The 21801-nt window shown below is 42.9% G+C and overlaps 1 protein-coding gene across 1 annotated transcript in view; it reads left to right on the top strand.

Moving 5' to 3' along the window:
* PTPRT (protein tyrosine phosphatase receptor type T) overlaps positions 1-21801 on the top strand; it is a 764724-nt gene that overhangs the window by 212105 nt on the left and 530818 nt on the right. Inside the window, exon 2 of the mRNA XM_056844110.1 lies at positions 2433-2558. Coding sequence (XP_056700088.1) covers positions 2433-2558 — 126 coding nt within the window. The remainder of the gene's footprint in view (positions 1-2432; positions 2559-21801) is intronic.

The raw sequence follows: 21801 nt of genomic DNA, 5'->3' as shown, positions 1-21801 counted from the left end.
AGGGAAGGTGATTGTAAGCCGGTTTGAGTCTCCCTTAAGTGGTAGAGAAAGTCAGCATATAAAAAACAATTCTCCTTCTTCTCCTTCTTCTTCTTCTCCCCCCCCCCCCAGATTTGAACACTATTAAGAGGCAGAGTTAACTGGGCAGTCTTCATAAAGGGAAAGTTAAACAATGAAACTTGTTTAAAATCCTGTTAATTAAAGGAAGAATACTGGATGGAGGAAGGGGTGGCGGTGTTATAATTGTAATAAGGCCAAGAGATGTTTATGCTTTTGTTTGCCGGCATTGCTTAAATAAAGCAGATGGTGAATGCTGAACAGCAAGACCTTGAAGGGCCATTCTGCTGACACTCTGTTGTTGTCCAGTAACAATGCAGAGCCACTGCAGGCTACTTAGACTGCATATCATCAATGTGTGAGGAAGGAATGAGAGGTCAAATGACATCTCCACGCAGCCCTATTTCTCGGCATTATGCAATTTTGCCTTGTGCAGTGAGTCGATGGTTGTGTTATCCGCGGTGCTATTTTTGTAAGCATTTTCTGAATCTGCAGCGGAAAGCCAGTCAGTCAAGTTTTATTTTGATACAATATCAGCTCTGAATAAAAATCAAAGGTTAAAGTAATATAATAAAAGTTGATGATTCTGGGAGGGATGAGTTGAAGAAGAGGAGGAAAGATGATCTATGGGGAAAGGTTTTCAATCAGCCATTTACGAATCCCACTAGACCGGAGGCAAAACTCTGCTACTTGAGAGGTTAGCTCCCGAGGGGAGTCTGCTAAGAGAAGGGAAACTTTAGCTTCTTCCGATCTCCCAGGAAAGGGTGACAGTATGGGGAGAATGTACTGCAACCTTATGTCATTGTAGAAGGGACATTGCAGCAGAACATGTTATATTGTTCCACAGTTTCTGTGGAGAAAGTAACACAACGATGATGCAAAGCAAGGATTGGGTGTGATCACTTAAGACTGTTACATATGCTGGGCTGGTCAGACAGCCAATATTCAGGGTTTGTGAGCATATATTTCCTTCCCCAGCCTGCACAAAGCCTGGGAAGAAAGCTGCACTTCATGGAATTCTGGCATTGTGGGCTGGGTATGCCCACAATAAATTCTCTGAAATAAATTCTTCAAAGCGATATGTTTAAGAATGCTTTCTGGAGGGTAGCCATGTTGGTCGGCAGTAGAAGAGCTAGATTTGAATCCAGTAGCAACTTGGAGACCACCAAGATCTTGGCATCTTGGCCATCTTCTGGACATGGAGTGGGGGTCACTGGGGGTGTAGGGGGGAGGTAGTTGTGAGTTTCCTGCATTGTGCAGGGGGTTGGACTAGATGACCCTGGTGGTACCTTCCAACTCTATGATTCTATTCTATGATTTCCAGGGTATAAGCTTTCGAAAGTCAAAGTTCTCTTTGCCATTCCTACTTGTATCTGATGAATGAAGGTTCAACTTTTGGAACTTAAGCTTATACCCTGAGAATCTTGGTGGTCTCTAAGGCCCTGCTGGACTCGATATTTTAGAACAACTTTACTTAGTTTTGCATTCTTCGTACCAGCCTTGGTAATAATCAAAGCTGGCTTTAGAAGAGTGGCTGGACTGGTAAACTGGGAAGAGTCTGGTTGAACTCTCACATCAGCCACAAACTCATTGACTTGTTGTAGTCAAGCCACTCTTCGTTTAGCTCCTCTCTCTGTCTGCAAGAGGGGAATAATAGTATTGTCCTTCCTTACAAGATTTATTGCTCGTGAAGTGCTTTGAACAATATTAATGCACTATAGAGATATAACGTGTGTGGAGTTTTAAATGTATGCAAGTCATTTATGAAAATGTGGGCATCACCCTGCCATGAAGAGATATTTGTTTTTTTGTTTTTGTTTTTTTTAGTACATCATCCATTCTTTCTGATGTTGCTCCTAGGTCGCAGAAAATGGGGAGAGTTTGGCAATTGTTCACTTGGGGGGGTAATTTCCAAGGCAAACCAAAGTCACAAAAGAGCTTCAAATTTGCATGTGCCGCTTGGTCAAAGATGATGTCTTCTTCCCCTGCTTGTTCTTTTAAGAACATTAGGTTTTACTGCCCAATGCCTGGGGGACAGTTAACTGAGATACGAGAACAAATCTTCAGATGGACGCTTCCTATGACACTCCTGTCTAGATTGTGGTGATTTAAAGCTGGGACTAAGAAAAGTAGGCTAAGAAACAGTGGCTTATTAAAAGGGAGGCTTGCCATATGTTACAAAATATACAGTTAAGGTCTAGAAATCTATGCTGCATGCCCTCAGGCAGTGGCAAGAACCTAATGTGCCAGAAATTCATTTTTTAAATATTTTTGCCTTATGAGGCTTTTTATAAAAGGCACTGATGTAAATAGTGTAACATAATGAGACAGAAGTAATTAAGACAGGAGTATTTATTTCTCTCTCTTCTCCTCAGGCAGTTGTTCGTTTGATGAACACTACAGCAATTGTGGTTATAGCGTGGCACTGGGGACCAATGGATTTACTTGGGAGCAGATTAACACTTGGGAGAAACCAACGATGGATCCGGCTGTCCCTACTGGTAAGTGAGAAGCATGCTGTCTAGTGAAGGTCTTCAAATGGAGGCATTTGCCTCGAGGAGTGCTAGGACAATTTTCACCTTTGCACTGTTTAAGCTTTGGCAACTTGGCTTGTCATACTGCTTTACAGATGTTATACATAATAATCGTTGTTAGCAAAAAAATTGCATTGCACGTTATATAGAGCAGCAGTACCCAAACTTCAGCATCCTGAGGGCCCCCATTTTGTTTCAAAATTTGTTATGGAGTAATTGTCACCTGCACCCTCTTTGCCACCGGCAGAAGGCTTTGGGGGTGGAGCCTGAGGAGAGCGGGGTTTGGGGAGGGGAGGGACTTCAATGCCATAGAGTCCAATTGCCAAAGCGGCCATTTTCTCCAGGTGAACTGATCTCTATCGGCTGGAGATCAGTTGTAATAGCAGGAGATCTCCGGCTAGTACCTGGAGGCTGGCAACCCTACCTGCACCCTTGCTGGTACCTGCCTCATAATGGACAGCCTCTTTGCCCCAGTCTTTTCCTGTTCCTCCCTCCTGCTCTTTTCCTCTGTCTGCCTCACAAAAGACAGCCATTCATGCCCTATGGAGGTGACTGTCCTCTTGCAAGACATAGGGTTCTCCTAAGAGGTTGGAAGATGCAACAGCTGCTTCGGCCACTATCCTGGACCACCTCCGCCGTCCACCGTGGTAGATAGCCCCCTAAAGGCAGTTAGAGTCCCCATTTCAGGCAAGATGGTCTGCCTGTGTTTCAATGAGATGGCTGGAGAAGTAGTATAGACCCCCAGGATCTGCAGACCCCAGTGTGCTGTCATATAATTTGTTCTGGCTATTATTCAGTTATGTTTGTTTTGTCCACTGTACTACTTTTCAGTTGAAGAAAATGGTGGTATACAAGGCAGCTATTAACATACCACTTTTTTGAGAATCAAAGGTTAAATGTGTCTGCCGATGCAAGAGTTATTTTTGCACCTACATCTGTGATGGGGGGGAGTACTATGTGAATTAATTTGAGAGTGCACTGATCTGACTCGTGTAATACTTATGCACATGCATGCTTTGCCATCTTGGCTGCCATGAAAATGTTGGTTGAAAGTTATTTGGCACCTGTCTTTTTTGTTACATTGCTCTGCAAAGCACTTCTGTACAACAATTGCACTAGGTAAACAAGGATTAATTACCACCGACAAACCAATGCATTCCATATGTGCCATGACAACCACTTAAACCTTCAGCAATACCTTTGAAGTATTCTATCCTTGCATGAATGTGCATACGAATGACATGTCACAAGGGATTCTTGATGATGTGTCTTCAGCCTGGAACATCAGAGAACTAATTTTCAGTGGAGTAGTTAACCCGTTGCTGAACAGCATCACTTCAGGGTGTAGTTAAGGTTTCACAGGACAGAATGCTCATGTGTACAAGGAAATCTTTCTGCACATAGATGGCTAAGCTAAAGCACTTCCATTCCTGGATTTCTAGATTTTATGTGAAAGGGGTTTTATATTATTATTTGTTTGTTTTCCCCCTGGGAACAGCATTTCATCATACTGTGCCTAGCCGGAAGTATGATGTGGTAATAGCCAAAAATACAATTACCTTCTTAGTAAGAACTAAGCCAGAGTCTGGGCAGTTTTGGAACTGCCAAGTCAATTTTTCGTTATATCATCATGGGTGTGAGGGGCATTCTCAGGGTCTTCTGCTTGACAATTCCACAGCTGGATTAGGAGGCCAGGGTAATTCAGATTTAATAGATATCTGGCTTAAAATTGTTTTCATTCTGATTTTTATTTTGAAAGTTTGTGGTTTGTTTTTATCATTTCAACCTTCTCTGGGCTGTCAGAATTGAAATAACAAAAAAAGTTGCTGGTGCTGGTTTATCTGCCTTTGACTTCAATATAATGTCACTGCAGACATTGTTGCTATAATGTGACACTTGGTGATGTCATTCTTTCATATAAAATGGCATGGCGCAGCCCGAATATTTATGGGCTGCTGGTTGCAAAACATCTGTCAGATCAAAATTTAAGAGATGGTACCGTGTCTACCAGCAATTCCTTCTTTATCAGTTCACGGGAGAAATTTCTCGGCTAGATTTTGATGTGCTAGCTGAAAGGATCCCCATGGCACAGAGTGGTAAGCTGCAGTACTGCAGTCCAAGCTCTGTTCACGACCTGAGTTCGATCCCAATGGAAGTTGGCTTCAGGTAGCTGGCTCAAGGTTGACTCAGTCTTCCATCCTTCTGAGGTCAGTAAAAGGAGTACCCAGCTTGCTGGGGGTAAAGGGAAGATGACTGGGGAAAGCACTAGCCAACCACCCCATAAACAAAGTCTGCCTAGTAAACATTGAGATGTGACATCACCCCATGGGTCAGGAATGACCCAGTGCTTGCATAGGGGACTATCTTTACCTTTAGCTGATGTACTACATTCTCCTCTCAAGTTGCTCTGTGAAGATTTACCCCCTCACACACAAACACAACTGATTAGTAAGGCATATTTTGTTGTTTGGGCAAGGCCATGCTGAATTAGTGTCACTCATGCGTATATGCGGTTTTCTCCACTCTACCTGTAATCTTCTTCTTGCTTCCCCCTGCTTTCTGTTAATAGACTTTTTTGAAATGATCATATATTTCTTGCAAATATTTGAATTGCACATCTCAGTAGTCAAGCTTGTAGCATTCTGTTTGCTGTGCGGTATCTGATTTATTGCATAGGTAAGCATTGGTTTTATTTACCTAGGATTGGTGCTGTTGCATCATTTCATGTCACTCTGCTTGCTGTGTTGTATCTGAGGACTGGTTCACCCAAGGACATGGTAGCAGCTGCTGCATTCATGTGCAGCCTTGTTAATGTAGAGTATAGCCCACACTAACCCATAAATAAAAGGAAATGTGTAGAACCAAAGTGGCTGTTGTTCTGCTGGGAATAGGTTCTAGTAAATCCAGCAGGATATGTTGTGTGTAATTTTGCTACAATTGCCCTTTTAGCTATATGGAGTGGAAATGCATCAACCTTGTGAAAAAACAGAGATATAAATGGATATCCTCTTCCCATCCAAATGCAAGCAACTGAACATTTTTGTTTTACGCTGGCCTCTCTCTGTAACACTCCCTCTTCTCTTTATATATATGAGAGATGACAATGGTTGTACACTTCATGTGTCTGACTCATGAAAACTGATGCTAAAACAATGTGCTTTTTTGATTTTAAGGTGCTTCTCTACTCCTGTGTAATTTCAAAAGAAAGTCTGATTTTTTTTCCTTAAAAAAAGGGCATAGTGGGATTAAGATTAAGAACAATTTTGAAATTTGGCTGGTTTAATAGTATCTGTGAGCTCTTGACCCATCGAACCAGAAATCACCACAGAGACAATCAGATTCCAAGCAGATGGCTTTACTGGTCAAATAGGCAATACAGTGCATTGAGGATAAGATGACAGCTATGAGTTGTCTTGCCCGTTACTTGAAAATATAAGGCAGAGAAACGGCGGGAGATTACAAAGCATAAACAGAGCATTATTTCCCAGGAGTGGCGTTCCCAGGCTTTGGTATGTGAAACCGTCCTTGAAGTCTGGACGGTTCAGCAGAGAAACGAAAGGAAACATCTAAACCGAGATAACAGCCTGACAGTATCCCTATTTTGATGTAGCTACTCATTGGCTAAAAACTTCTACATACTTCTTTGAAAATGCAGTTTTTGTGCACACATACAGACACTGGTACATCCTTAACACAGTGTTTTATTATCTTAGCAAACACATACCAAAGATCATTTGTAGACATTGCATGCTAGATTAGGTTAAGAATGTCTTGGCCTCAAGCTAGCTGTCAGAGATGCAACCTGTAGGGAACACTGCATTTTTTCTAACATAATAATCTTTTATTGGCAGCTTGTACTCAAAGAACATTCACATGCAGTACATCAGTCATATCTTCATTTGTCTTAAAAATTCTCTTCTGCCAACCCAGATTGCTTTAAGAAGGTGATGCACCTTGGTTAAATGTTGAAGTTGGCACTCGGTTTCAGTTTGTACGGTAAATTGTTAAATGTTATGTCTTTTAAAATGTTGGCCAACATTCTATTTTTTTAAAGCACCTTTACTAATGATTGCATTTCTCCAGTCAAAATGTTAGGGGGTTGTAGATAGTAAGTTGGATCCAGTAGTGTATCAGCATAAGGCAATAATGGTCACAGATCTTCCTCAATTCGGGACTCATTTGGGATGCTCCCTTTGACATATTTTAGTTGATCAGTATCATGAACACTTGATTTCAACTAGTTTCATTGGCACAAAAGGATGTTACTTCCTATCTAGTACATTTTTATCCCACACTTCCTCCCAGAAATTCAAAGCAATGTACTTGCTTCCCATTGCTCATTGTATCCTCATGACAAACCTGTGGGGTAGGTTAGGCTGAGAGAGAGTGATTGGCTCTGGGTCACCCAGTGAGCTTACTGACAGACAAGGGACCCGGACCTGATTACCCAGATCTTAGTCTGACACTCTTGACTACACACCACACTAGCTCTCCTACATTGCTTTGGTTGAGGAACTGACCACAGTTGATGTAGGAAGTTGTTCTTTGCCATTCAGCATTATAAAGCTTGTATTGATCTGCTTTGAAACACAAATGAATGGTTCTTTCAGTTTGAACCACTCTTTAATCTCACAAGTGGTCTTTGTTTCAGCTTTCGTTGACCTTGGTTTTAAACATCTACTCTGTATGGTCAGTTTCTGTTTTATCTGGCATATTAGCCACAAATAAAATGTATTTATATTCAATTTTGAATAAAATTAATTAAATTAACGTACCTCGCGGGGTGAAAAAAGGGGTCAAAAAGTGCTCCAAGGTCACCCAGCAAGCTTCTGTGACAGTGTAGTGTTTCCAACCTTGAACTCCCAGATGCTATGGAATGGGTGAGCACACGAAGGAAGGAGGAAATGACATATGACCTAAAGAAAGGAGCTATCTGGGCACTATGGATCATGTGTGTAGCAAGTTAAAGAACAGTGGAGGTGTGACATCAGAGAGAGGCTGGCCTGGCCTGTTTCTCACAACCCTCAGCTGAAGTGTGTCAGGGCTGTGCCACTTCAGTATGCCTGTGGAGGCTCACAAGATGGAAAGCTCACACATGAAAAACTATTCCCTATGCATACAAAAGCTAGAATTTTCAAGGGAGGAGGCTATAATCCTTCTCACTGACATCTAGTCCTCTTGTGTGAGGATTCCCCCCCCCCTTTGGACAGGGAGAACCAAATAACACATACTCCCAACAGCAGACAAAAGTGGAATAATCCAAGCACATGTTGACCGCTGCATCTTCTGTTGGTTGAAATGCCATCAGCAGCTATTGTGGAGAAAGAGAAAAATAGGTATAATGATGTGTGTGTGTTTTAGAGTTTGGCACATTTAGACTTTGTTTTGTGCCTCTTTGATTTAGGAGCTTTCTTACTTTGGTACAGGACTTTTCCCCACACACTTTGAATAGAGAAATATGAGGCCCAATAAATACTGAGTGTAAACATTTATTGAGCTGTGGGTGTTGAATAGATTGTGATGCTGCTTAGTGCGTCCTGACTTCTCCTGCTTTTGAGCACCCAGCTTGTTCTGAAGCCTGTGTTCTCAAGCTTATTGATCTTGTATCATATATTTATGATGGGCTTCTTTTGTCACAGACTCTGAAAGGCTTATGGAGAAGGTCTGTGCCTCAATGGTACGGTACATGGGCTGCATGCTGAAAATCCCAAGAAGCATTTTTCTGTACTTGTGATCTTGGACAGCCCTGCCAATCAGAGTAGACAACACGAAGTTAGGACTAATGATCCGACAATATAGCTTAGTAACTAGTACAATTCCTTGCTTTCTTGTTGAATCACCCAAAAATCAAGAAGAGATTAAACTGTTCCATTGCCAGCCACAAAAAAAGAATTTTTGTGGACAATTTGTTTTAGATCATTACAAGCAAATAGTTTTTATAATAGGTTCCTCAGGGCTGGAAACAAAGGACTGACTTAATTAGAGGATTAAGGAGCAAATATTGATTTCTTTCCCTCTTACCTTCCTTTTTCAGTGAATTCTCTATTAATGTGTTTGTAATACTTGTGCTGAGAGTCTAATGGAACTTGAACTCATTTTCGCCTGCTTCATCCAGGTTGGCAGACTCATGAAAATGTTCTACTGTTGCCTCTTTGTACAATGTGAGGTACTGATGGTATGGGTTTAAAATAGAGCTTTAAATGTACTCTAGTCCATTGTTCAGTTTGGGCTCCATGGGCCCAGGCATTTGAAAAACCTGGTGAGCCTTAAGACTTTTTCACAATGCAATTGCAGTGAGGAATTTTGGGTAGGTTGTGAGTTGCCCTGTCCCGCTTTCAGTGCACTCCTCAATCCTGTTCAGTAGGCACACAGGAGAAACTGGTAACTTCAACAAGTCTCTTTATTGCTTGTAGCTGAGAGAAGATATTTATTATTTCTTGGGAAACACTGAGGAGATCCCCGATTCTATGTATTGGACACCCCTGTGCCTCAGCTACCTATTCTCTCCCCACTTTACCTATTCAGTGTAATCTTATAGTTGGCCTCCTTGCTTGCTCTAGAGCAGGGGGGCCAAACATAATGCCCATGGGCTGGATCCGGCCCCTTGAGAGCTCTTATCCGAGCCAGCCAAGGCAGCCACCCTCCCCACTCTCGATCTGGGCTGGCGAGGCATGGCCCGGCTCAACCAAGTGACATCTATGTCATATCCAGCCCTTGTAACAATTGAGTTCGACACTCCTGCTCAGTGTCGAACTCAATCGTTACGAGGGCTGGATATGACATAAATGTCACTTGGCTTGATGCTGAGCTCAGTTTTACTGAGTTAGCTGGTGAACCAGTACAGTAGAGTGGATTTGATTAGGACATAAAATACCTTTCAGCACAGTAAACTTCTCAGGATTATTGTGAGTATAAAATGGGGGGGATTGCCTATGCCACCCTGAGGTTCTGGGGAAAACCGCAGGATAAAAATGTAATAGATAGATGAAGTGGGGGGAAAGAATAAAATTTTGATTTGCCGTATTCGTATTGAACTCCATGACCACATCTCTTCCCACTTCTTCCTCTTCAGGAATGTTGACGTGCTGATTTTCTTGAATTTTTCTTGAATAGTCCTGGGTGCTAATGGATTTTTACTAGCTCCTGAAGAATGTGTGGCTTGGTTGACTCTTACTGGTCCACATGTGCCCAAAGGCCTAGAGGAAAGCTTCTGTAATGGAATAAATAATCCTTTCTAGTGGGCAACCAGGCAGAAATAGACTTTTCAGAAGATGGGGCAAGATGCTTTTAGCATGCCAAGTACAACAGGGTAGTCTGCCCCTGAAAGCCTTCATAGCACCAGAAAAATCCTTCACATTTTAAATGTTTAAAGTGTGTCTTAGACATTAACTAATTAACCACAGTGGAGACCTAACCGGAGCTAACTTGATTAGAGTAATTACTTTGGTATAATTAGGTGAGAGCATCCCGAGACTACAAAATAAATGTTCTATTTGCTTTTCCACACTATTTCTTACAAAGATGACATCCAATAACATTGGCTATTAAATTTCCAATGCTGCTGCTACTAAACACTTATTTAGTGCTTATAACCTACCAGGAACAGAATCAACGTAGAGATGATACACTCCCTGCCCCAGCGGTTTATAGGCTACAGTAAATATTTTAGAAAGGCATGAAAAGTCCCTCCTGGGACGGACTCGAGATGCATTGATGATGGAAAAGCCACGACATAGTGGCAGAATGGTTTCTCTGCAAGCAAAATCCCCTTTGCTCAGTCTTAAAGGTAGTCCCCTGTGCAACTTCCGTCGGGATCGAACTCAGGTCGTGAGCAGAGCTTTTGACTGCAGTACTGCAGCTTACCACTCCATGTCACGGTCTTCAATTCAAGGACCTTTCCATTCCTCAGAACCTGAAGAGCAATTCCTGGTCAAAATAGACAATGCAGAGCTTAGAAAAAGGCCATAGCTAGGGAGGGGCAAGGAGGGCAGCTGCCGCCCCTGTGCCATGCAGAGAGGGTGGCAGAACTGCCTCCCCTACAGTAGGAACAGGCTGGGTAGGAGAGGCAGTTCTGCGACCCTCTCTGCATGCCACAGGGGTAGCGGATGCCCTCCTTGCACTCCCACCCTAGTCACGGCCCTGCTTAGAAATACCACAAATTTAGCAGCAATCACATTCAATAATAAAACTTACCTTGTTCGAGAGCTGTGATTACCTGTGAGTTGAATGTCCACGCTATTGAAGTTCCCGCCGACCACCTGGCAGAGCTGTCAAACAGCTTTGCAGTAGCTGTGGTGGCGGTGTTTCAGTACTTTGTGGTCGTGGAATTTCATTTCTTTGCCTTGTGAGGCTTTTCTATCTGTGCAGTAGGCGATATTAATTCTACTCTGGGTCATGAGTTGGATTGGGTTGTTAAATGATGCGACATCTCCTTTAAGGCTGCAAAAATGCGCGTGAGTAAAATGATGATGAAAACATGGGTCTCCCCAAACACAAAATGGTAAGACTTTTTTTTTTAAAAAAAAGTTTACTTATAACCGCTGTCTAATTGATTTGCTCACTTTTTGTTGATATCATTGGTGGCAGAGTGGTCTGACCGCAGGTCTGTGCAGGGGAAAGTAGGACGGCCATTGAGCTCTGTGAGAACGTGCCTGTGTGGAACACTGCCTATTTCACTGTACTGTTTTGCTGGAATAACTTGAAAAGTGACCTGACAAACAGGCTGAAAAAGCTTACAAAAAGATTGATGGACTAGTTGTTCCCCGTTTGCAACTGGTGTGTGCCCAATGAACCTTTAGTATGCAATATGAAAAAAACTGTATGCTTTAAATAAAATAACCTGTGCATTTCTAAGCACAGACATTACATTTATCTTTGTCTTTTTGCTCAGGCTGCGTAGGTTGACAGCAGCTGTTAGAAACAGCTTCTTATGTATTTTATTCAAAAATATGAATAAAATTATTACCATATTTTGACTCATTCCTTGGTGCATTAATTCTTGCTTACAAGGAAGTACACAGACTTTTAAAATGAATAAATTAGAATCTAGCTCTATACATCATGAGTCATTATCTGTATTCTCATCTAAGGCTGGGGTGTAAGGGATGACCGAGTTCTTTTTTGTTTAGAGAAATTACTTAGCGTACTCAAATGAACAGAACACTGTATGATTTAGCATTTACATACATATATTTTAAATCATGAAAGCTCGTTTTGACAACATTTTTAACCTTATCTCTGGAGTTTCCTAAATGTAGGGCCAGCGTGGTGCAGTGGTTGAGAGTGGTGGTTTGGAGTGGTGGAGTCTGATCTGGAGAACCGGGTTTGATTCCCCTCTCCTCCACATGAGCAGCGGAGGCTAATCTGGTGAACTGGATTTGTTTCCCCACTCCTACACATGAAGCCAGCTGGGTGACCTTGGGTTAGTCACAGCTCTCTCAGCCCCACCTACCTCACAGGGTTTCTGTTGTGGGGAGGGGAAGGGAAGGTGATTGTAAGCCAGTTTGAGTCTCCCTTAACTGGTAGAGAAAGTTGGCATATAAAAACCAACTCTCTTCTTCTTTTAGGGCATTGAATCAAACTGTAGAATATGTGCATTATTTCATTATGTATCAGTTGTTCAGCATCACATGTATATTAATGGTGCACATTGTACATATAAATATCATTTTTGCATAAAAACCATGCAGCATGGGTACACAGTATGAATGAATCTACAAAATCAACACCAAAAAATGGAGAATCAGAAGTGGTGACAAAACAATATAAATGAAAAATGTTTAAAAATGAGACCAGTCATTCATATCTAACTTACAGCATTTATCAGGCACAGATCACATAGCTCCTCTGTACACACAAAGAAACAAACAAACAAACAAAAAAACCCCAAGAGGTCATAGTGTAAAAAGCAAACCAAAATGTCCTTGTGAATTGCTGCATCTGGGCGTGAGTTTATGTTCTATTATAATTCATATATACAACAAAAATATGGAAGTACCACTTGTGGCTCATTTTCTCAAAAAAACACACCTGTGACAATTTGCATTTTTTTTGTTATTTAAGTTAGTATCAGATGTCTTTAATTGTGTAGATTCAACCACTATTGGGAATATTTTCCTATTAGTGTGTATGTGTATGTATATATGTATAAAAGTTGAGGGCAGCAGGAAAAGAGGAAGACTGAACAAGAGATGGACTGACTCAATAAAAGAAGTCACAGCCTTCAATTTGCAAGATCTGAGCAAGGCTGTCAGACAGGACATTTTGAGAACACTGATTCATAGGGTCGCCATGAGTCGGGAGCGACTTGATGGCACTTAACACACACACACACACACACACACACACACACATTTATTACTACTGTCAATATTTTTGTTAATATCGTTTACCTTTAGGCTACATTTTGTAGTTCCTGTAGATGTTTTACATCTGTTTCTTGTAATTCCTGTAGATGTTTTACATCTGTTTTACATTCTGTTGTTGAATCTTCTGAGGAGTAAATAATTGTTAGGGTGTTTTTTATCATGGTGTGTTATGATTTTGGTTCTCTTCACATATTTCACCATCCAAGATTTTTTTTTTTTTTTAGCAAGGTCAGTTCATACCCAGTGTAAATTCAGAGGTGCTTTTTGTACTGAAATCATACATCACCCGCTGAGCTGTGGAGGCACTTCATCAGCTTGCCCACAGATACCATCTCCCTAAAAATGTGCAGGGGAGAAACAAGTGTGTTATGAAAAAGTAGACTCCCAGGCAGGTTTTCAATGGTCCAGAATGAATTGCTCTCCTTTGGGGGTCCATAAAATCACTATGACCTGTCTGTGTTAAATGATACCCTTGAGCTTTTTTCAGTCTGCTTTTCCCCCTTCCTCCTTAGTGGAAAGCAATCAAGAAGGGACTGCTCCTGGCTGAGAACACTGGCACCTTCCCACCATCACCATTATCAAGACTATATGAAGGACTCAGGGATGAGACCTAGCAGGGAAATATACCTGGGTGTGCCTTGTGAGTGCCAGGTGTCATCCTGAAACATCCTGTATTTGACTTTTTCAGAGGTAGAATCATAGAATCACAAAGTTAGAAGGGGCCACACAGGCCATGTAGTCCAACCCCCCTGCTCAATGCAGGATCAGCCTGGAGCATCCCTGACAAGTATTTGTCCAGTCTCTGCTTAAAGACTGCCAGTGAGGAGGAGCTCACCTCCTCCCTAGGCATTTGATTCCACTGTTGGATAACTGTTAACGTAAAAAAATTTCCCCCTAATATCCAGCCGGTTCCTCTCCACCCACAATTTAAACCCATTATTGTGAGTCCTATCCTCTGCTCCCAACAGGAACAGCTCCCCCTCCTCTAAGTGACAGCCCTTCAAATACTTAAAGAGAGCAATCATGTCTCCGCTCAAGCACCTCTTCTCCAGACTAAACATTCCCAACTCCTTCAGTCTTTCCTCATAGGGCTTGGTCTCCAGGCCCCTGATCATCCTCGTCACTCTCCTCTGCACCCACACCATTCTGTCCACACTCTTTTTGAAGTGAGGCCTCCAGAACTGCCCACAGTACTCCAGATGTGGCCTGACCAATGCTGTGTACAGCAGAACTATGACATCTTGTGATTTGGATGTTATACCTCTGTTGATGTACCCCAAGATCACAAACTGGCTGCTCATATTTAACTTATGGTCCACTCGTATCCCAAGATCTTGTTCACACACACTGCTATCCAGAATTGTATCCCCTGTTCAGTATGCATGTCCCTCATTTTTGGTTCCCAGATGTAGAAATTGGCACTTATCCTTGTACAATTGCATCTTGTTCACATCCACCCACTTTTTCAGTGTGATCAGATCTCGTTGAATTCTATCTCTGTCTTCTGGTGTGTTCACTGTTCCTCCCAATTTGGTGTCATCTGCAAATTTAATGAGTAGTCCACACCTCATCCAGATCATTTATACAAATATTGAAAAGTACCGGGCCCAGAACTGAGCCCTGTGGCACCCCTCTGGACATCTTCCTCCATTCAGATGGAACTACTCTTTGAGTGTGGTTCTCCAACCAGTTTCCTATCCACCTAACTATCCTAGAGTCCCGTCCACAGTCCTCCAGTTTACCCAACAGAACATCATGGGGAGCCCTGTCAAAAGTCTTACTGAAATCCAGGTAAACAACATCAACTGCATTCCCTTGATCCGGTAAGCTTGTCACCCGATCAAAGAAGGAAACAAGGTTGGTCTGGCAGGACCTGTTGGGGACAAATCCATTCTGAACAACCAAGTTGTCCTTCACATGCTCGCAGATTGATCTCTTTAATATCTGCTCCTGTATCTTCCCTGGGACAGAGGTCAAACTGACTGGCCTGTAGTTTCCTGAGTCATTACTAGAAGTCATCCCTGGTAGCATGCTGGTGTTGTCCACTTTCCTGTCACTTCCCCGGAAGGCTAGTTTGGCATGGTAAATTAATGTGGTATGGGATGAGGCTGTTTGGAACTGCAACCCTCTGGCTAAGATTTGTGCTATCCAAACTGTGCCTTCAGAGAACCTTTTACAGGGGCAGACTGGGAGGCAAAAATGGCCCTGGAAAGGGACTTGCCAATGGCCCCATTCCCCCACTGGAGGGGGAAAGGGGAAAGAGCAGGCTCCCAGTGATAACTACTCTTGGGTCACTTAGGCTGCTGGCTCACAGCGGTGGCTACTGCTGCTGCTCAGTTGCATGGTGGTAACTGGCTAACTTGCCCATGTGGCAAGAGCCACTGGTTCTTCGTAGTGGCAACTTCTTACCTGCCCTGCACAGAGTGAGGCCTGCTGGCTCACCCCCATGGCGCTTCTCATCTTCCCTGCATGGGGAGAGGGCCACCCCTCACCCCTGGGGCTGGTATGAGCCAATCCACCACTGACCTTCGACAATATTTTTAACCACCACTGACCGTTTCTGCATTGACTTGTCTGCAAAAGAAAGCCCCTATTTTGAAGACAATTGAGAGTGGTAGATACCAGTCACATAGAGCAATGACCACGTCAGTTGGACCTCATTCTTGTACTATGTCTTCCACACTGAGAATGAACCCTGGATATCCTCTCTTATGACTGTGCATTTCTCTGTGTTTCAGGGAAGCTTGTCTGCTACTGAGGAACCCCTTATAAGTTTACAAAGAGCCCCCCAACCTAATTTCTGTTTGAGTGATTTGACACAGTATGTTTCAATAAGAAGAAAAGTTGTTTTATATGCTGATTTTCTGTACCTTTTAAGGAGAATCAAACCACTTTACAACCTCCACTTTACAATCTCCTTTACAAACCACTTTACAATCTCCTTCCCTTCCCTTCCTCACAACAGACACCTTGTGAGGTAGGTGAGACTAAGAGAGCTCTGAGAGAACTGTGACTAGCCCAAAGTCACCCAGCTGGCTTCATGTGGAGGAATGGTGAATAGGGCTGTCAATTCGGTTCGGCCCGAACTGAAAATCAGCCGAATTTCCCTTGATTCGGCGGTTTTTAATTCAGGAGGAACCGAACTCAAAACTGGCAGGCAACCGGGGGGGGGGGCGAATTCAGCGAGTTCGGGAGTTTGCGAATAAATTTGGCCAATTCGGGGCCGTCAGTAAGCAGCATAACCTTCAGTAAGCAGCATTCTCCTCCCCCGGCCAATCGGTGACCAAGCTGGGTCTTCTTCTGGCCAATCAGTCAGGATTGAGTACTGGAGGAATCAGCTGATGTGCGGCCCGGCCAGGGAGAGAGAGAGAGAGAGTGAAATCCTCGTGTGTGTGTGTGGGGGGGTGCTTGTGCACATTCGCTCCTTTCCGTGGCTGCAGGGGGCGCATTTTTTGGGGTACAGACCCCAAACTTTCAGGGGATATTCAGACAAGTTTTCTTAAGAGACCACCCAAGTTTTGTAAACATTGGGTCAGGGGGTCCCGAGATATGGGCTTCCCCCTTTTTCTTTCCATGGCTGCAGAGGGCGCATTTTTGGGTGTGCCGACCCCAAACTTTCAGCGGAGCATCAGACAAGGTTTCTTAAGATACCCCCCAAATTTTGTAAACATTGGGTCAGGGGGTCCCGAGATATGGGCTCCACCCCTTTTTCCTCTCCCCCCTTTCCATTTTCGGTGGCTGCAGGGGGCGCTTTTTTGGGGGTGCAGCCCCCAAACGTTTATCATAGCTTCAGAGAATCCCTCTTAAGAGACCACCCAAGTTTTGTAAATATGGGTTCAGTGGGGGCTGAAATATCGGCTCCCCCCTTTTCTCTTTCCGTGGCTGCAGGGGGCGCATTTTTGGGTGTGCCGACCCCAAACTTTCAGCGGAGCTTCATACAAGGCTTTTTAAGAGACCACCCAAGTTTTGTGAACATTGGGTCAGGGGCCCCCGAGATATGGGCTTTCCCCTTTTCCCTATTGGGATGAATGGATCACCCTCGAGAGATGCATACATATGGATCTTATATTGGATACAAATGGAATCATATTGGATTACCCAGCCTCCCAGCCCCTCCTGCTGGAACAGAAGACAGCCACAGTAAGACCCCTTTGGGGGCTTTAATCTATAATTTTTCTTTTCTCTGTGTGTGTGGGGGGGAAAGCAGAGTCTGTGTGTGTGTGGGGGGAGGGAGCAGTTTCTGTGGGTGGGGGGGGAGCCAAAGGGGGCTTTTGCCGGTTCTGCCTGGGGTGTGTGTTCCCTCTCCAGTCTCTCTCTCCCTGGTTTGAGGGGGGGGGGCTTCATTTTTATTCTTCAGGTTTTTCCTCATTCATAAGATCAGTTAGGTTATTTTGATGCTTGCTCAAAACTGGTTTTCAAATGGTGACTTAAAGAATGCATCTGCCTGGTCCCAAGTCCAATGCAAAAGGAGAAATTCCACCCCCTCCTGCTCATTATGCATAGCTAGCTGCCTCTGTCCCTTTCCATGGTATGCAAACTCCCAGGTGTCAGGTGTTGCTTTGCACTGTTGCAAAGCTGTTGCATTGCGTGCTTGTGTTGCTTTGCAGTTGTATTGTTTTGCAAAATTCTTCACACCTGCCCCGCCCTTTGCATGTTTGCAAAGGTGTTGCTTTTCAGTTGTGTTGCTTTGCAAAGTTCTTTGCACCTGCCCCGCCCTTGCTCTCATCAGCTGTTTGTCGGGGCTGGGAGCTTTGTGCTGGGCGGCAAGCTCTGCTGAGAGATACACATTAAGGATGGGGGGACCCCTTTCAGGGCCCATATCTCAGCCCCCCCGACCCAATCTTTACAAAACTTGGGGAGTCTTTCAATATACGTCCTTTGAAGCTCTGCTGAAAGTTTGGGACCTCTAAGCCCAAAAATGCCCCCCCAGAGCCGTGGAAAGGCGCGATTGTTTTTTTAATGGCTTTATTCGGCCGAATTTTTTTCCCGAACTTTGAATTCCTGCCGAATTGAACGGATCCGAAGTGGGGGAGTTCGGACTTCGGCACGTACCGAACCCACAAGGGCCAAATTCGGCCGAATCCGAACTGTACCGAATTTTTTTTTTTGACAGCCCTAGTGGTGAATCAAACTTGATTCTTCAGATTAGAGTCCACTGCTCTTAACCACTACACCATGTTAAGCTTACCCAATTTATTTGTAGGATCCATGGAGACAATATAATCAAAACAGTGTTTCTTCTGGCTATCTTAGAAAGTTAAGAAGAGGTCAGTTTAGGTGCATTGGAATGATGGTTTGGAGAGTACCATATTGATAAAGGTTTCAGAAATCAGTGACGGAATAAAAACCGATTCTAAATCTCTCTTCTACATACTACCACCATTGCTTAGCTCATCTTGAAGATCAAATAAACTTGTCTGCATCCTGACCAAGCTGAAATATATCTTATGCTGGATACTTTATTGAATAAGTCAACATTACTTTGTGTAGATTCCACTTGATGAATGGAGAATGGATTCACTTAACAAGGGTGCTATTTCCCATAGAACTATTTTTCTTTGAAGAAAGGACAGCTGATGATTAAAAAAGCTGAGAACTTCTTTTTTTGAAGGGGGGTCTGTAGAAATCATCTGAATTGTCTGTCTATCCCCCCCCCCCATCACTATGGATAGCAAATATAGCGTCTGTAATCCTAGGAGACGCAAGCTGTAATATTGTAAATTATCACTTGTTTTGCAGTTCTGACTAGAAAAATAAATGCAATTATGTTTATGAATGTTAGAAAATGAAGCAGAGTAAAGTAATTTTGTGTATTTGGAAGGGTTTTCAAATAAAAAGCATTGTTCGGCAATTTCTAATGGTCTTTTGCTCTTCCATATGCTTGGTTATACAATTTTTTCTGAATTATGTGAACAGATGTAGCAAATGCAACCAGTGAAGCAAGGGAGAGAATTTAAAAGCAATGAAAATGTTTCCCTAGACCTTTTTAATATGTAGGGCTTCTAGATGGGGCTGGTGTCATCCTTCTGTAGTGTGTCCTGGTGTACAGGAATGGAATCCTCAATAACAGCTGCAATTATTGGCCTTGCTGTGACAGATCAGTCGGTCTAGTCCCAGTAGCTGATTTCCAACCCTGGACACTGCCAAGTGCTTTGCTGGGGAAAATACTAAACTGTTTTCCAGGTTTTGGAGTTCTAAATGATCAGCTCTGGTTTTCAGAGCGGAACTTCCACTTTATTAGGACTCCCCCATTGTTTTGTTTCTCATTTCCAAATTTTGTACAGAGTACTGGCATGCCTGTTTTCAGTACTTTTGGGGCATTTCCCTTCCTTTGTATCATCAACATATGTGAACATTGATAAAATGCTGCAGAATCGATCTTCATATTTATGGCTTGGGTCTTGTGTGTGTGTGTGTGTGTGAGAGAGAGAGAGAGAGAGGTAGAAATGAGACACCAGAGGCTTTTTCAAGTTTCTAAGATGTTTTTCATGCAGATAAACCCAATAATGACTCATTGGAACCATTTAGTTTCAAGAAAGGGTATAACTTACAATTGTGGCTTATTAACTGTATGGATACATCCTTCCTCCAATGAGTCTTGATGTTGGATAGGGGGTGTGCATATTGATATGCTGAATTTAAAAAAAACAAACCTGAAAAATACCCTTTTAGTAGTTTTCGGGTCTTTTTTTAAACAGCATTAAAAAGGCGGCAAAAAAGGAGTGGCTGAAAAAAGCAGACCGGAATAATGCCAAATTTATTCAGCATTTTTCACCCCCTTCCCTCCCCCTTTCCCTCCTCCCTTACTTACCCGTGGAATGAGCCTTCCTTCCTCCTACCCAAGCTGGCAGCCAGCTTGGATAGGAAGGTAGGCACATTCCTTTCTCCACTGCCTGTGTGCTCCAGTCGGAGCGGGCAGGTGGCGGTGAAAGGAACACCCCTGTCTTCCCGTCCAAGCCAAACTTTTGTGGCATTTTCCTCTTTTGGGTTAATTAACCTGAAAATTTTCAAAAAATCTGGGTATTCTGGATTTTTCAAAAAATTTCAGGTTTAATAAACCTGAACCCGAAAAATACTGGAAAAAATCTTGGTGCATACCCGTACTGTTGGAGGAAGAGCCACTTAGGTTGAGGATGACTTCTTAGGTTAGAGGAAGGCTTCAAGCTTTTCTCAGTGGAGTGGTGTGATAGGGGTAGGATCCACCCCACTGTTTTCCCATCAGTCATGTGTGGCATCTGACAGTGGACATAAGTTGCACAGAGATGCCCAAGAAACACCATCCTGCATTTCCATTGAATGTTTTAAACTTCTTGAGCTTGACATATGAATAGAGCTTAACTTTTACTCCTGTCACTCAGTTTCCGATTTTCTACAGCAGCTTAGCTTTGAGAGCTCTGTTTCCATCTATCTCATCTTATTCTCTCTAGCTCCTGCTTGAAAACTTTACTCCACTTTCCTTTGAATATTTTCATATTGTCTCCCCACAATGCCCTTTTTACCTGGTGGGCCTCTTTCTCTCAGAATTTTCCCATATTCTCTGGTTTCAAAACAATTCACAGGATGCTAGGAATTCCTAATTTCCTCTTCAAAGATCCTTTCTTAAACGTAAAGCCTTGAAGGTGTCATGGAATTCTTGCCTTAAAGGTGGGCTAGTGCTGCAGGTATTCCTTTTAATCTTGTATGCTTAAGTATCTAACAGGAAGTGTATTCCGGAAGTGAACTGGCTCGTTTTTATAGCACAGTTTTCATTCTATATTGGAAAATAAGATGATGATCTGGACTAATTTAATTTTGATCTTTGCAAAGAAAGAAATGGGGAAATCACTTGGCCAGCTGCTGTTCTGAGCACATGTGGAGCATGAAGGCTACAAGATAAGCTTTGAACTTTATCAAATCTCTCTGTGGTATATGTTAATGAGTGCTGTTGGGAGACTTCTGAAACGTCTTGCTTCCAATCGTATTAATTAGTGTGCGGCTTCTGAACTGGCAGAACATTTCAGATTGAGCTGTAACTCCAAGTTAATAAGTACAAAAGCACAAAGTGCTTCTGTTTGTCCTGCTGCTGTGTTACAGCTCAAGTGGACTTATAAGACATTTCTCACGGACAAGGGGTGGGCTGTTCGGAGTTTAATACGTTCCCAGGTGTACCAGACTTCAGCTCTATACCTCTTTTCAGTGTCAGGGTTTAGAATTACACAACTGGGCACACTTAAAACGTAGTTATTCTAATTTCCATGGAACACGGAGAGTCACCTTCTAATGGGTCAAACCAGTGTTCCATATGGCTCTTTACTGTCTAGTCTGACTGTTAGTTTTTCTCTAGGGTCTCAGACACTTCTATTCCTACTTTAATCTATTCCATTGCTCTGTGTGTCTCAAATATTTTCTATTGCTGGAAAAGAATTGTCCTGGAAAAAACACACGCGTCCCCTCCCTAAAATGAATACGTAGACATTTAACTTTTCTTTAAATCTCAGTTAAATTTAAACTTGCAATTTATGCCTATCATAATTCCCCATGGCCAGTTTTATAACCTCAGATTTTGTCAAATTAACTTTAGATCCTGATAATACACCATATTCTTGAATACCTCCGTGTGACAGACAGCTCCACTTCTGCCTCTCCCTAAGAACAACCAATGGGAGCTAATGGCATGTTAAGAACAGTGAGACATTTAGAACCCTTGAGGGAGAGTTACTGAGTGGGAGGTGGATAGCAGCTAAAAGAGGTGACAGTTCTGAGCTACTGAGAGCCGGAAGAGTAGAGTGTCACCACCAAAGGAAAAGTTATCTTGTAACAAAGAGTCCTAGAAGCATGAATTGAACTAGAGTTCAAAGGTTTAA

Source organism: Euleptes europaea, chromosome 2 (assembly GCF_029931775.1).
Source record: "Euleptes europaea isolate rEulEur1 chromosome 2, rEulEur1.hap1, whole genome shotgun sequence".
Taxonomy (NCBI): domain Eukaryota; kingdom Metazoa; phylum Chordata; class Lepidosauria; order Squamata; family Sphaerodactylidae; genus Euleptes; species Euleptes europaea.
The sequence above is the reverse complement of the archived record's forward strand: the minus strand, read 5'-3'. Positions and strand labels throughout refer to the sequence as shown.